We start from the raw sequence: 16410 nt of genomic DNA, 5'->3' as shown, positions 1-16410 counted from the left end.
TGAGGGGCCAAAAGTCCGCTGGGACGTCCTTATGCCGCTGGGACACTTGATCAATGCGTCTCCTTCTCGAGAATCACCCCTTTTGCCTCCAAACCATCTCTAAATGCTCCAAAGTCACCATTTGAAATCTCCACCACCTGATAAGGACATATGTAATGCAATGCAACCTAAACATATCTAAATGCTATCCTAAATGGTCAACATATGCAAGAATGAATGGTTAAAACAATGCAAATAGAGAAGATATCAACTCCCCCAAACTTGTATCTTACTTGTCCTCAAGTGACCTTGTAAGAACTCATAAGAGAGAGAGGTTTGAAGGTGGGAACTCATAGCCAAAAGTAACACTTCCTAGCACTCAACTTAACATCCTAAAGAAACATAGCAAATAGCATGAGCATTCTCCTTATTATACTCTAGCTTCTCTAGGCCTATCCATACTCTTTTTCCTCTACTCAAGTTGCAATACTCTTTACCAACAAGTCCCTTCAATCAGCTCTCACATTGATTCACACACACACACACAAGGTGAAGTCTCACTAATGGGCACATGATCTCAATCATTTGGCTAGGTATGCAATGGTCTAATATGAATGAAGAGATGGGTTCAAATGTTTTTATTTAAGGGTGGTTATCACTCAAAACAAGGAGCTTGATCATTATGCAAAATTTATCTAAGATTAGAAGCAACTCATGTATACATAGATTCATTCTCATCATTCTACCCCATTTTGTTATAAATGATCACAAGTTCTGCCCTCTTTATCATCATCTCAAAAATCAATATAAACCCCTCACATCACTCACCCAATGTGCAACTCTTTTTTTTTTTTTTGACCCACTCACTAGGGATTTTAATCCACTTTCTACAAGCTCTAACCCTTTTTCATTTCCTTCCCCAACTTCTTTTTGATCTTCTTTTTTTTTTTATTAGGGGGAAGGTTCTTTGTTGCATAATCAAGAGCTTCTTATTATTATTTTTGTTCTTTTCTTTTTTTTATATATCCCTAGGAGCTTTATTTTCATATCTCTCATCTTTCTCACTCTCCAAACCCAAGATATTGAAATTTAAAACACACAAACCCCTCTCACCATCCCCAAATACTAACTCATTGTGCTAGCAAAGATGAGAATAAACCTATGTCGCCTCCAATACTTTCAAGATTTTGCACATGACAAGCTATCAAAAGAGGCCTCACTCATGCAACTCAATGTTTGGTCTCAAAGAATGGTTAGGGTTTTAGGGTAAAGAGTGTCATTTGGGTTAACAAAGATAGGTATGAAGGAATAAGATAACCCAAATGTGTATGAGATCCATGATCAAGTATGCAAATGCCCATATGCAAGAGAGATTAAGTTCATTCAAGCCAAGTTTAGATTGGAGCTGATCTTAAGAACAATGCTCACATCAAGCAAGCAAACAAGTTTCAAGAAGAGTTTTCAAGGCTCGAAGCGTACAAGGTTTTCAAGAGATGCTTAAGCTACTTGATATGTTTAACTAGGGTGTCATTTTGAGTTCTAGACAAGGGTTCTTTGCAAGGCATTTTAAATCATTATTCCCAATGCAAGTGAATGCAACCTATATGCTCTAGACTCAATCTTAAAAGTGCAAGTGATGCAACTACATGTTTCTTTTTGTGTTTTTCAAATCTTTTAATTTTTTTGGTTTTTTCTATGCATATATATGTACAATGCAATGCATGAGACTCAATTCATCAAAGAAAACATGATCAAATACTTGATACCTCCCCCAAACTTTGTTCACACAGTCTCTGTGTTAGAAAGTAGGAGGAGATACCGAAAAGGGAAATAAATGCAAAGAAACTGGTATATGCAATGGAAGGGTGAGGATGATACCTGGCTAAACAAAGGAGGATGCTCCCTCCGTGTCGTCGTCGTCGTCGGTAGCGACTGAAGGAGACTCGTTGGAGGAGGCTCGGGGTGGAGGAGCTGTGTTCCTGCGTCTAAGACGGAGTCGGTACTCCGGGGAACGAGGAGGTCCATAGAAGACAGGGTATGGGAGAGTAGATGGACCAGCACCAGCCAACACGTCATCCCGTTGACAACCAGAACCGATAAACACTTGAGAGAGAAGTGCAGTGACCTTTTTCATCTGTCTCTTAAGCGCTTTCACTGAGTTCTTCAGCTTGTAGATGGTGGAATCTTGCATCTTGTTCCACCGAAGCAACTTGGCGTTTTGAGAGAGAGCTTGGCGCAATGCAACGTTCGGTGTAACTCCACCATAAGGCTGAAAGTGGCATCTCTCTGTCCCATACACCAGGGCTGGTGTGGTCGGTCCTTCGTCATCAGCATCACTAGGACGAGCTGCCCGAGAAGAACTGGCCTTGGTCTTCTTCTTGCGCACTTTGGTGATGGTCTCAAGTACACCAAAATCTGCGGGAATGAGCTCATGAGCAGCTGGAGCGAAGAGTACATGCCGAGGATCAGATAGCGTCGTCAACCTCTCACAAGGGAGGAATATCTGTAGCTGCTCAGGGTTGAGGTCAGTGGACCAAAAGGGGTAACCATACCGATCGCCAGATTGGCCGGTAAGGAAGTGGGTTTTCTTCAAGTAAGCAAGATCAATGGAGGCTGAAGCATGATCCCGAGGTCCCAAATCTATCCCAAATGCTTCCAAGATCGGAGTAATGAAGCTCCCGATAAACAGCGTCTGTTTTTCATTCGGAGTTGTCCAAGCCCAATCTCGATAGTACTCAAACCGCTTCATCAACAATCCCACAAGTCCCAAATCCTCAAAATCTTCCGGATCGGTGTGGAGTAGCATTCCTTCCTCAAGAATCGGGAGAAGTCCAAGAGCTAGAAGTTTGAGCTCATCATCGTTTGCTCCGCCCGGTTCCCTCCGTGAGTAAAAGGTGTGAGTAAGGACCTTGTGGGCATATCTCACTCCCGGGTTAGAGATGTCATTGCTCTTGTCCTCTCCCACTGTACGCGACCACCCCGTAATCACTGTCCATATGTCATCCACAATTGCCGACCTAGCAGGTAGAAACGACCCACGATTGTCCGAGAAGCCGAGAATGGAGCTTAGCTTCTTGAAACCCACCTTATAGGTTCTCTCATTGATCTTAAAGCTGATGCGCCCAAACCCCTCGGTCCTATGTTCGTCGCAATGGTATTGCACGAAGAATGTAGACAAAAACTCACAAGAAGCCTCCTTGTGAACCCCGTAGCTCATGCCAAGTAGTGACTCCATGCCCATGTTCCGGAGAATCATCCTTACATCTTCATAGATCCAAGCGCATGAAGAGCTTCAGCATCCGGAAATCTCATGGGGTTCCATTTGACATCATCATAAAGGCGCTCATAGAGTTGTGCTGAAGTCGGTTTGCTGGTTGGGGGCACTCTCTTCCGCTTCTTAGCTGGCTTGGGAGCAGGTGTTTCTTCCTCCTCATCTTCAGTCTCAGCTCTAAGACCCTCTTCTATCATCTCTTCGATCTCTGCCTCCAATGTCGCTCTGTCAGCTGGCGACTTTTCTTTTTGCTGTGGAGCTTTGCACCGGGAAACCTGAGCTGGTGTGTTTGGCGTTGGTCGGCCTGCTCGTGGTGGGTTGGTTCTTGTCCCAGCTCGAGACGAAGTGCCTACATCCACAATGCGATCAGTTCCGGGTCCGCAATCTTTCCCCATGTCCTGCTATCAACAAGCTCGAAATTGTATAAGTGACATGATCAATAAGAAACAAATTAAAGCTTGGAAAGAGTTAATGAGTTCAAAAACAGAAAATGGCATTCATACTCATCTTCTATGACTCAATAAACTCAATTTTAACATCAAACAATCACTCCCATTTCAATTTTCTAAAACCCCCAATATGAACCCTAACTTTTTCAAATTCGAATTCAGATCAATTAAACACGTTTTTCATCTACCCAACGCCTCAATCAAGCATAAAAGGACATAATTAACGAGTATTGAACAAGAAATCAACCATGCAACCACTTTGAAAAAAAATGGGAAATTTTGAATCCGAAAATTAGATGACGATTTCTTTATACCTTAGCTTGTTTCAGATAAACAAGAGTAGGGAAATGAAAAGTCGAAGTGAAATCACGGAGATAACAACTTGAATCAACGAATTTGGTGAAGAATTGAGAGATTTATGAGTTCTTATGCTTGAGAGAATGAAAGTATGGAGTTTTGTGAAAAGGGATAGAGAGAGATACGATTTTGGAGAGGAAGAAGAAGTGTCTCGCGTCCGGTTTGGTGATTTCGATCCGGTTCAGTTGAATTGAACCGGAAATCGACGCCGGTACGCGCAATTGAGACTCGTAGCGGTCACCGTAAACCGCTCCACAAGACCGCTGCGACTCTCACAGCGGCTTATTGCCTCAAAACCTCACAGACTGATGCGACAAGTACGAATCGGGCAGGGAGTAGAGTATTTTCACAGCGGTTTGAGGAGACCGCTCCGAGATACCGCTGTGACACTTGAAGCATATTTCTCATCTTCTCGTTTGGTCGCAGCGGTATGCTTAGGCCGCTGTGGTTGGCCGCTGTGAGCGTTTTGAACCTCGCCACACCTCGTTTAATGCCACAATCTCTCCTCTTGGACCTGAAGATCTGATAGACACGGAAAAATAGCCAAAGACATACTAGTAATAGAAAAATTAAAAGATAAAAATATGTACAAGGATAGACATGGGACTTCCTCCCAAGTGAGCTTGTTTTAAGTCTCTAGCTTGACTTCATTTCTTTTTGGCTAGGCGGGAATGGGGTCGGAGAGAGGAACCGAGGTTCTCTCCTCCTCTGTTGTGGCTCCCATGTAGAGCCAAGGAAAGCATACCTTACACCATGGGGAAGAGGTTTAAGCTCCACTTTTGGTGCTTTGAGTTCACTCCAATCATCCTCTTGGAGGTTCTCTTGTTGAGTAGCTGAGGAAGCATGGTGATCCTCATATGAAAGCTTCTTATTCTGTTCTTCATCACTAATATCCGTGTGAGAGTCCAGCATCTTCACATAAGCATCACTTTCCTTGTTCTCAACCATTTGGACCTCTCTCTCAATTGTTAAGGCATGTTGTAGAGAGTCTTCAAGTGCCAACTCCTCTAGAAGTTCATCAGCTAAAACCTCCATCTCCTCAATGTAGAATGCTTGGCTTTGAATAATAGGCTTCTTCATCACCTCCTTGATGTCAAAGTGAAGAATGTTTCCCTTTCCAAAGTGAAGATCAATCTTCCCTTCCTTAACATTCACAACTGCTCCTGCTGTAGCCAAGAAAGGTCTCCCCAATATCAAAGGATCTGTTGGTTCTTCATCCATCTCCAACACCACAAAATCTGTAGGAATCTCACAATTTCCAACCATAACAGGGGGATCTTCTAGGATACCAATGGGAATCTTCACTGAGCGATCAGCTAGCACAAGAGAGAGTCTACACTTCTTGTATTGTGTAAAGCCAAGCCTTTTAGCAATGGAGAGAGACATAAGGCTCACACTTGCTCCCAAATCGCATAGACACCTCTCAAAAGGAAATTTCTCAATGGCACAAGGTAAAGTAAAGCTTCCTGGATCTTCAAGCTTCTTAGGATGGTTTGCCTTTGGATAATAGCACTACACTCATGAGTAAGAACCACCATGCCTTCCATCTCCTTCTTCTTCTTAGTTACAGCATCCTTGAGGAACTTGCTGTATTGAGGCACTAGCATGAAGGCATCAATTATGGGCATAGTAATCTGAACTTCACTCATTTGCTTCTCAAATAAATCCTTGTATTGCTCCAAAAGCTGTCTCTTGAATCTACCGGGAAAAGGAACTTTTGGTTCATAGGGAGGAGGATTGAATAGAGCTCCTTTTGATGAAGTAGCAACTTCATTCTTGTTCTCCCCCTTCTTTTCTTCTCCAATTTTACCCTTTCCTTTTGCTTCAACTATTTTCTCCAAGATCTCTTCATTGGTCTTCTCATCCATAATAACCACATCATCATCCACATTGATGACCACCTTCCCATCTTGCTTATCATTATCCCTAATGAGAGTTCTTGGTGGTAGCTGTTTTCCACTCCTAAGGGTGATGGCTTTCATTGTCTCCTTGAGATTTTGCTATGGCTTTCCAGGTAATGCCCCTTGTTGGCGACTTGGCTGAGAGTTCATAGAAGCAAACTGATTCTCCAAATTGCGGATCTTGTTGTTGAGCTCATAGTAACTTCCATCAATCTTGGAGTGAATTTTCGTGAACTCATAACCCATTGTCTTCTCATTCTTAGCCTGAAAATCCAAAAGTTTCTTGAACATTGCATCCACACTTGTATCTGAAGCTGGAGCTTGTGAAGAACTTCCTTGAGCTTGAGTAGACTGATTGTTGTTATTGTTGAAACCAGGAGGGGTGTTTTGCCTAGGCTGATAGCTCCCTTGCTGAGTGTTTTGCCTCTGCTGGTATCCTCCTTGCTGGTTGTTTGAGTAGGACTTTTGCTGATAGTTGTTGTACTGAAAGTTAGGTTCCTTCCTGTACCAAGAACCATTGTTGTTGATGAAGCACAACTCTTCTTGTCCTTCCAAACCATCAACCTCATTAATCTTGGGAGGAATCGCTTGAATAGGACCACCCACAAAATTGACCTGCTCTTGTTTAGCTTGGTTAGAAAGAAGCAAGTCCATCTTCTCCTGCAAGGACTTGATCTCTTTCTTTGTCTGTTGATCATCATTTCTGTTGACCCTATCATGCTCCTCGCTGTAGACTGAGTCGCTCTTAGCCATGTTCTCCACCAGTTCCTCTGCTTCTTCTTCACTTCTCCCCAAGAAAAAACCATTGCTGGCAGTATCAAGCCTGTTTCTGCACTATGGTAAGGCTCCTCTATAGAAGGTGCTAAGCAAGCTCTCCTTGCTGAAACCATGATGAGGGCATTGAGACCAATAACCCTTGAACCTCTCCCATGCTTCACTGAAGCTCTCTAGACCTTTTTGTTGAAACCCGGAGATTTCGTTCCTGATCTTAGCTGTCCTTGAAGTAAAAAAGAACTTTTCTAGGAAAGCTCTCTTGCAATCTTCCCAAGTAGTGACAGTGTCACTTGGAAGAGTCTTCTCCCATTGGTGTGCCTTGTCTCCCAAAGAGAAAGGAAATAGCTTCAGCTTGAAAGCATCTTCAGAAACACCATTTGTTTTGGACAAGCCACAGTACTGATCAAACTTGTACAAGTGATCAAAAGGGTCTTCAGCAGCAAGACCATGATACTTGTTGTTCTCTATAGTGTTGAGCAGCCCTGACTTGATCTCGAAGTTGTTGTTCTCCACAGCTGGTGCTCTGATTCCCAACCTATGACCATGAATGTGAGGTTGATCATAGGCTCCAATGGCACGAGCTTGGCGCTGTGGTCTAAAAGGATCAGCTCTTGGACCATTGCCTCCTTGGGCTTCACCATCTTGAGGCAGATTCTCCATATCAAACCACAACCCTTGCAAGTGAGCCTGTTGCTCTACTTCTCTTCTTTGTCTTGCTATCTCCCTCTCAAGTGCTCTAATGTCTTCAACTCTTGGAACTAGGTTTGTTGGACCTCTGCTCTTTGTGTTCATACACCTGAAATGCAAAGAGAGAAGAACAAAGAGAAGCAATAACACAATTAAATAAAAATTGACTTAGTCTCAAGGAAATGACTAAATCTCAATGTCACAATCAACTAAGAATTTGGCAACGGCGCCAATTTGATGATAAGGATTTCAAGGCCCCTAATCAAATTTTGTAATATATAGGATGTCAAACCAGTCCTAAGTGATTATGATGCAAAGGGAATGCAAGACCATGCTTAATCTAAGTGCTACCAGTTTTTGAGATGATTTGAAACTAGATTATTACCTAAAATGCAATAAAGGACAAAGCTTTCTTTCTTATAAGAAGGGAGAACTCATGGGCTATGGGAATTGATCTTGAGTGATCAAGATTCAACCTAAAGGTGTCAACTTTTAACCAATCTATATCTACCTTAGGTATAGACACAATCCTAAGCAAACTCTATCCCTAGATGAATGCTCATTTACCAAGATAACTCAAGCATCAAATTCCTTTGGTTGAATGTTATCTAAGTAATCATTAATCTCAAGTCTACTAGCCATCTTAACACCTTTAACAACAAATCCCTTTGGTAAAGGATGTTAAAAGCTTAGGAGAGTTGGTTCAGACATTTCATCAAACACCTTCCGGGTATGAAATGCCTAGAGCTCAACTTTAGAGAGGTCAACCCAATAGTTGCATTAAAAGCCCTCTACTAGCAAGGAATAAGATTGATCTATGCCTAAACACCTTAGATCTAGCTTAATCACCCTTAATCTCCCTAACCCATGAATCCAAAGATGACTACTCACTACTCTCCATGATGAGCCCAAGAATCAAAGATGATTTGGTGCTAATCATGATTAGTGATCAAGATAATCAAGCAATCACAAGAGAGAAATGATCAAGATAGGATCTTTCACCTAAAAGTTCTTTTGTGATTAGATAGAAAACAAGATAAGATCCTACAATTAGGTCTGAAGGACCTTTATAGTAGCTTAAAGTCAAACCTGGTTTAACCCAACAAACCTGGGTTAACCAAAACACAAATTGGTAATTATCTGGTCAAACACGGAAAATGTTGGCTTTCTTGACTCGCAGCGGCTACGTGAAACCGCTCCGCCTAGCCGCTGGGACACTCGCAGCGGCTTCCTTGCTTCGTCATCACACCGCTGCGACAAGTACGAACGCGGCAGGGAACGGGGTATTTTCCCAGCGGTCTCGTCACACCGCTGCGTCAGGCCGCTCCCGCACTTGGTCTCCATTTCTTGAGTCTTCATCTCTCGAGTGTCTCCAGCGGCTTCGGTACACCGCTGCGTAAGGCCGCTCCCACACTTAGTCTTCGTTTCTCAGCGCTTGCAGCGGCTTCTTGAGGGGCCAAAAGGCCGCTGGAACGTCCTTATGCCGCTGGGACACTTGATCAATGCGTCTCCTTCTCGAGAATTACCCCTTTTGCCTCCAAACCATCTCTAAATGCTCCAAAGTCACCATTTGAAATGTCCACCACCTGATAAGGACATATGTAATGCAATGCAACCTAAACATATCTAAATGCTATCCTAAATGGTCAACATATGCAAGAATGAATGGTTAAAACAATGCAAATTGAGAAGATATCAGATCTACAAGCCCAACCTTGTTTATATTGAAAACCCTTCTCTTTTTTCTATTCTAAACTCTTATTGTTGTAAATAGAGTGTCTAGAGACTGAATATTTCCGTGTTCTTATTAATGATCAAGGAGGTTCTTTTATATAAGGATTACAAGATGAAGATAAATGGAAAGTATCCAAAACCTAAACTCACTAGGATTAGGAAAACTACTAATACATAATAATGGAAAGATTACATCTACTAGGAAAAGGAAAGGGTTTCCTTTTCTCCAAGCTTTGTGGCCGCCTTTCTCTCTCCTGAAGTCGGCTCTCTCTCTCCTCTCTCTAGGCTTCGGCCATCTCTCCATCTTCTAGGTATTGGGCCGGTCTCGGTCCGGGCCTGGTTAATGGCAATCCACTCCATGATTTATAACACTCCCCCTTGGATGCCATAACCATACAGGATTTGTAGTACGCTTCATGTTGCCTCATTAAAACCTTATCAGGAAAACCTAGTGGGACAAAACCATGATGAAGGAAAAATAGTACAACACGCACTACTTCCCCTGATGTGAATCTCAGTGTAGGTTTCTACATTCTACGCATCTTGTGCGTGATCTTTCCTGTATATGTAGGAAGGGAGTAATCGGCCAAGTTCATTACTAAGCCGTATCTAGACCACTTTGACCTCTTAGGTCATTTCTCATGTCTCTTGACATCGAGTGTCCCGGTATAGAATGTGTGCTAAATAATGTGAACTATATTGTTCTCGGGGATCACTATTGGGTCTTTGCAAATCGTGTTTGCATGTGTCCATAGTCTAGACGTGATCGTCTACTGTTAACTCTTTACTTTGATCGGACAAACTAAGTACTTATGGACAATGTACTAGACGTGGTTATCATGAACCTGTGTCTTGATCTGGCCGATCCATGTATGGATCATAGACCTCTTCTATACATGTCCACTACGCGTCTCATGAGTGTTCAAGATCAATGATCATTGCTGTGAATTTATAATCTCTTATTATGGCTCTGCGGCCGAACACTCTCATGGATGTGGACATCGATTTCTTTGTCTTAGGCAGTACCATATCTATCTCAGACATTGTAGTCCTTTATCCATCTCTTGATGGTGTCTCATGACCTCTGTTGCTGTGGATTATATCACACACTGAAATATATATTATTAGGTCATAGATCTCGGCTTTCACAAGCTTATGGACTACAATACATTTGTATCCGGTTGATCTTTTGTCTCTACTAGCCCGTGATCAAGAAGAAGGGCTAGACGCCTTGTAGACTTAAAAGCCGGACGCATCTAGTAGAAGAGCCAGACGTTCTTTGCTGAAGAGCTGGACGCCCTTAGACGGACAGAGTCGGACATCTTTTAGTTTGAAGGGCCGGGGCCAGACGCTTTTGGTCGGACACCCACATAGATTTATTCTATATCTGCTAACCTCTTTTAGGTTTAGTATAATCACAAGGAATTTCAAATATATGGACTTTATTGGATTATCTTTTATACAACTCCAAGATCAATGATCATGCGTGATCAATTTCTTTTACATACTATATGCAGCTGCTTTATGTTTAAGTCCATGAATCAGCTTAGGAACGAAGCTGTTCTTTCATCTTATCCAGTGATCCATATGCTGCTTACTACATCATTTGTATCTAATATCATTGTTATGACCAGACCATTTTCAATTTCGAAAATCTGTAGCAGCATCCACCACATAGGAGTTTATCTCCTTATAATCTGTTCCTTTGATCTCTGTGAGTACCTTGTGTAACAAGCTATAATCTAATGCTGTTAAGTAGGAAGACATGAACACTCTCAGGCCTCGTGATCATGTGCCTTCTCTCACGGTTTTTTTATCTCACAAGATCCATCTATTTCACTGGTTTATCAGATGGCGTTTCTGTATATGTATATGGCCAATACGCCCATCTCTCTTTTAGATACTTTGAACCTCCACGTTTTATCTTTTATAATCTCTATGATCTTTTATGATTGTATGAGTACTCATTCGTGGGTTCATGATCCTCGCTTACCTCTTTATGTTCAAGTGCTATAACTTTATGTATCTTTATACAAATGTGTGTGTGTGTCGACACTTTCATGTGGTTCCATTATGTTCCAGACATGATCTATAGATTTGAGATCTTATTGTCTAGGACCTTTATTACCTAGTAGCTTGGCGTCCCAAGACTACATGGTTTGGTACCTTAGATGTGTACCTGCGCAGCCTTTTCTCAATGTCTGGTATGGTTTCTCTTATAATCTCGGGTCTGTATTTTATGCACCATTCTTTTCTATCCGAGATTCCTTTATCTTATGGAACACTTGGTCTATCTTGTATAGACTCTATAGCAACTTGATTATGTCTCTTCTAGGACATTCATTTGGTGCTAAGTTGGTTAGTCATTTCTCGGGTCAGTGTCTGGTATTTCGATTAGCTTCTCAATTAGCTAGCTTTATATAATCTTTCTTTGGACGTCTTAAATTATAATCTCTAGTCCGAGGATCTTTGCCAAGACAATGATGGTTAAAACCATTCTTATCGTTCTTTTACTTTCTTTGTCCAGCTTATAATCTTTCTCCTTTAATATTGAATATCCGGATTCATTTGTTTCATGCAATCCGTACCTGGCCACTATTTGATCACCAATGTTTTGGCTCTCGGTCCTTTTTATTTCGTGGAGAAGATATTATTCTTATATATTCCCAATCCTCTTCTGAGGTTCCATCTTAAACGGCACATGTATGTACGTGGTGGTTTATTCAAAATCTCTTAAGATGGTGTATGTCTGGTTTTATGACCCGTATTCAATCTGAGATGGGAATATCTATGCTCACTTATATGGACTGATGCATATTATCATTCTATACATGTAAATTCATAATGTCTCCAAGCTTATAGACTTTAGAATCTTAGTCTTATAGATAATGGCTTACATGGCCGAACCTTTTATAGGTAATGGCTTGTATGCGGCCAAGCCTGCACTATACAGCCAAGTCATGGCCAAGTCGTGGCCAAGCCGTTTATAGGTGATGGTCTTTGCAACCAACCATAACATGGTCTCTTCGGCAGAGTAATGGCCTCTTCGGTTTGGCCGTTTGTATCATGGCCTCTACGACCGAGGAATGGTCTTTATGGCCGAGTAATGAGCGAGCCATATAACATGGTCGTAGACCATACACGAACTTGTAGTATTGATCATGGGTTTATCCTCTCTCCCCCCTCATGACCATACTATAAGGTCGTGGTGCTTGGGACAATTAAGCCTAATGAGTTTCCCTTTGTGTACATGTTTCACAACGTGAGATCTTTTACTGGATAACTCTGTGCCTTTTCAATCTTTGCATCAAGTTTAGACTTTAGGATGGCTAATCCTATCATGCCGTATAGTGTAAAATTTCGTGGTGTTATCTCAATATGGTTACCACATCTCTTGCCTCTTTATCATACTGATATGTAGCGTAGTTTTGATTAGTAGAGATCATAGGTATAGTCTCGACCACTTTCTTTCAAGGTCTTAGGCGTTTTTCTTCTTAAAGTCTAAAGGAACTTATTTCCTTCCTTACCCATTGTTTCTACTTGGAAACCATACATTATAACTTCAATGGGTCACATGTTCTTTTGGGTGTGTATAATGCCTTTTAAGGCAATGTCTTAGCCATAGTTTCTTTACTATGCTTACTATACTCATTCATGATTTCTTACTTGGTTTTATGCCCTTTAGGCAACTCTTTATCAAATAAAACATTCATATGTTCAAGTAAGATCAGACAAGATAATGAATTCAAAATCAATTCTATTATATATATAAAATCGTGAAACATCAAATAAGTTTAAAAGCAAATCACAAAATCATAGACTTAAAATAAAATTATCATGTCGAGATCTTTCTTTAGTCAAGGTATAAGCCGGCCTCACAATCTATATTTTCCCAGGCGGCTTTCTTGGATTCTTCTTTATCATTTCTAGCCTCATTGGCTTCAGGAAGTCTAATCTCACTATCTCGTTGTTCAATGTATCTTTTCTGAAGTTTCTCAAATCGACTAATAGTATCTTTAAGTTTCTGCTCTCTTTGCTTGATTGCAAATAGGTATGAGAATAGGTCATTATAGGTTGTGAAACCCTTAGCCTTATGTGATAACAGTATATCCTTTGGAAGGAATGTGGGGTATGTTTTATATAATAAATCATCATCTGTTACCACTTCACCACATAGTTCAAGACTATAGGTGATTTTCATTAGAGCAGAATTATATTCTTCCACGAATTCAAAATCCTGGAACTTGAGAATCTTCCAATCATTCATGGCTTTTCGCCATAATTCCATTGAGTATATGGATTTTAGCTTTATCCAAAGATCAGAAGGATCCTCAATGTTTTCATACTTATTTCTTACTTCCTCAGTGAGATGATAGTGCATAATAGTTATGGCTCTATGCTTTTCACTTTCAATTTCATCATTTCCTTCAATGATACATTTCATTCAATGATACATCTAGACTTCAGGGCAATTGAAGTGTTCATTTCCCATTCTGGATAATATCTTCCAGAGATATCTAGGGCAGCATAATCCGAAGGCTCAAATCTCGACATCTGAAATCATCAATTAATTCATGATTTAGAATTCTTGCAACTAATTTAAATAATCAGTGCACATGATTTCATAAGTCTATTTATGATGCTTAAGCCACACGGCTTTGCAATGTGATGCTTAGGCTTCATGATTATTATGTGCTACAACGATCATAAGGATCGGATCATGATGCAATCCGGTTTATAACCATCCGGATACTAGGCCACACAGTCATATACAAAACGGGATCTAGATGCATTCAATTCTATTTCTTAGTTGCATATCTATTAAGTTTTACCAATTTCAAGGTTGGTAATATTAGATTTTAGAATCAAGCACTCTAGCAACCTAACTCTCATTCAAAACAATATTAAATTTTCAATCTTTAAAGTTTAAGGTTTCAAGGCCTTTAGGATTTTAAATTCGAGATTAGGGTTTCATTTTAAACAAGATTCAGGTTCAAGTTTTAAAACAATCCTAATCATAGCTCTAGGCGATCAATCAAACACTAAAGTTTCAAATCAAAATTAAAACCGATTTTCCAAAATTAGGGTTTTAGGGGATTTCGAAAAAAAATTTGATCTTTGATCACGGGGATTTGATTTGAGATTCAAAAACCTATAAGGTTTTGATTTTAATTGATCAATGGATCAATCTCGTTTTTAGGTTTAGATCGAACTTATAGAGCTTCGATTTACTCATAGGGGATTGATCTATTTACCTATGGCTTTTAGTTTTAGAGATTATCTTTTAGGGTTTCAATCTTTACAAAACAACCAAATTCGATTCTTGTTTTCAGATTTCGAATTACCTTTATTTTGTAGGGTTGAACCGGACCACCAAAGTCAGATGAACCTCTAGTTGCACATGGAAGCGAGCTGGCTCCTTATCGGGTCGCAAGATGGGACGAGACGCGAGCTGTCTGGAACAGTCTTGCGTCTGGTCACGGATGCGTGCTGAGGTAGTCGGACAAGATCGGGACGCGTCTTCTTCTTATCTAGTTCGCGAGCTGCTGCCTTTGCAAGCGGCTGATCTGAATTGCGAGCTGGCTGTGATGCGAACGTGGACTGGCTCTGTTGTGAACAGGAAGCTGCGAATGTCTAGGAACAGGAACGCTTAAGGGCTTTAGCTGATCGGGTGTTTGCAAGCCGGAACAAAAGCAAGAACAAGTTAGGGTTCTTCGGGATTAGATCTTTGCACCAACTCCTCTCAGCTCATGAAATAAAAACAAGGAGTATTAGATTACATGAACACCATAATCTGAACAAGATATCATCAAACAACTAAGGTATGATAAATTTATCTTTCACAAGATTTGAATTTGGCTAGAAAATCTTGTTGGTTCGGATTAGGGTTCCAAAAGATCAAGACGGTGCCGCGTATTGTTTCTGCGAGTGTGGGTACGTCAGAGATCGTATTGACAAACGGTTTGCGTTTATGGATTCAACTCGTCAAGAGCTTCAATTTGATATGTGGCTCGTCGTCTGGTTCCTCGGGGTTTCAGAGATAGATCGATTTTAAGTTACGCCTGATTTAGGGTTTTTGTGTGACGGATTTTAGGTTAGGTTTTGTCTCAGGGTTTTGGAGTCTATCGTGCTGATAACGTGTTGTAAATAGAGTGTTTAGAGACTGAATATTTCTGTGTTCTTATTAATGATCAAGGGGGTTCCTTTATATAAGGATTACAAGATGAAGATAAATGGAAAGTATCCAAAACCTAAACTCACTAGGATTAGGAAAACTAATAATACATAATAATGGAAAGATTACTTCTACTAGGAAAAGGAAAGAGTTTCCTTTTCTCCAAGCTTTGTGGCCGCCTTTCTCTCTCCTGAAGTCGGCTCTCTCTCGCCTCTCTCTAGACTTCGGCCATCTCTCCATCTTCTAGGTATTGGGCCGGTCTCGGTCCGGGTCTGGTTAATGGCAATCCACTCCATCATTTATAACTTATGTATTTTTTCTTACTCTTTCTTCCAAATCCGGAAACGTCTCTTTATTACACCAGCAACTAAAATGTTTTCTTTTCATCGATTTTTTAGTTTAAAGTTTCGATTTTCTTTTTGTTATATGTACGATACTGATGTCATCTCTCAATAAAACGCAACCCCCCCTCCCTCCCCCCCCCCCCAATAGAAATTGAGGTCTCACACTGATACTGATATCGGCGGCGATGCAAATTGAAATCACTGGTTCACAGAAAGATAATAGCAACAGTGTTGGCCTCGATTCGATTCGTCTATGTAATTTTATCCTCAAAATGCAATGTTAAAGATTAGTTTGATTTCAATTCGATTGTCTTACACAATGTGAAGTTGGTTAGAGAACCTTCAAGGAAGTTACAAAGAGGTGGGGATTTGACTCCTTAAATACAAATAAGAAGGTGTTGTAACAATCCATTCACCATACACTTTATATACCTATTTTTTATTATCCGGCTACCATATTTTATTCCTATTTATTATCAAAGTTAGCTGAATATGTAATTACTTATATCCAACAATCAATACACCATACATTTAATATAAATTGGTTGGTCAGTAATTCAATCATAAACCATGTTAATATAGTCGGAATTTTAAATCGAAATACTAGCTAACATGTAAAGTATCCAGATATGTGGGAGTATAGTCCGAATTTTAAATCGAAATACTAGCTACCATGTAAAGTATCCAGATATGTGAGAGTATCGTCGGAATTTTAAATCATAATACCAGCTAACAGGTA

The 16410-nt window shown here is 40.5% G+C and overlaps 1 protein-coding gene and 1 non-coding gene across 2 annotated transcripts; one reads left to right on the top strand and one right to left on the bottom strand.

The window, feature by feature from the left end:
* Nucleotides 1-4490: 4490 nt before the first annotated feature.
* On the bottom strand, nucleotides 4491-6038 carry LOC106398813. The gene is made up of 3 exons (XM_013839319.1): nucleotides 5625-6038; nucleotides 4802-5553; nucleotides 4491-4578 (listed from the first exon to the last, which is right to left on the bottom strand). Exons 1-3 carry the CDS (start codon nucleotides 6036-6038, stop codon nucleotides 4491-4493), a joined length of 1254 nt encoding a protein of 417 aa, XP_013694773.1.
* Nucleotides 6039-6840: 802 nt separating this feature from the next.
* LOC125588232 lies at nucleotides 6841-6947 on the top strand. Its single transcript, XR_007324621.1, has one exon. It is a non-coding gene; the product is annotated as a small nucleolar RNA R71 (small nucleolar RNA).
* Nucleotides 6948-16410: the final 9463 nt, after the last annotated feature.

The sequence above is a fragment of the Brassica napus genome, chromosome C5 (assembly GCF_020379485.1).
Source record: "Brassica napus cultivar Da-Ae chromosome C5, Da-Ae, whole genome shotgun sequence".
NCBI classification, from domain to species: Eukaryota; Viridiplantae; Streptophyta; class Magnoliopsida; order Brassicales; family Brassicaceae; genus Brassica; species Brassica napus.
Note: the sequence above shows the minus strand (reverse complement) of the source record. Positions and strands in the feature narration are given on the sequence as shown.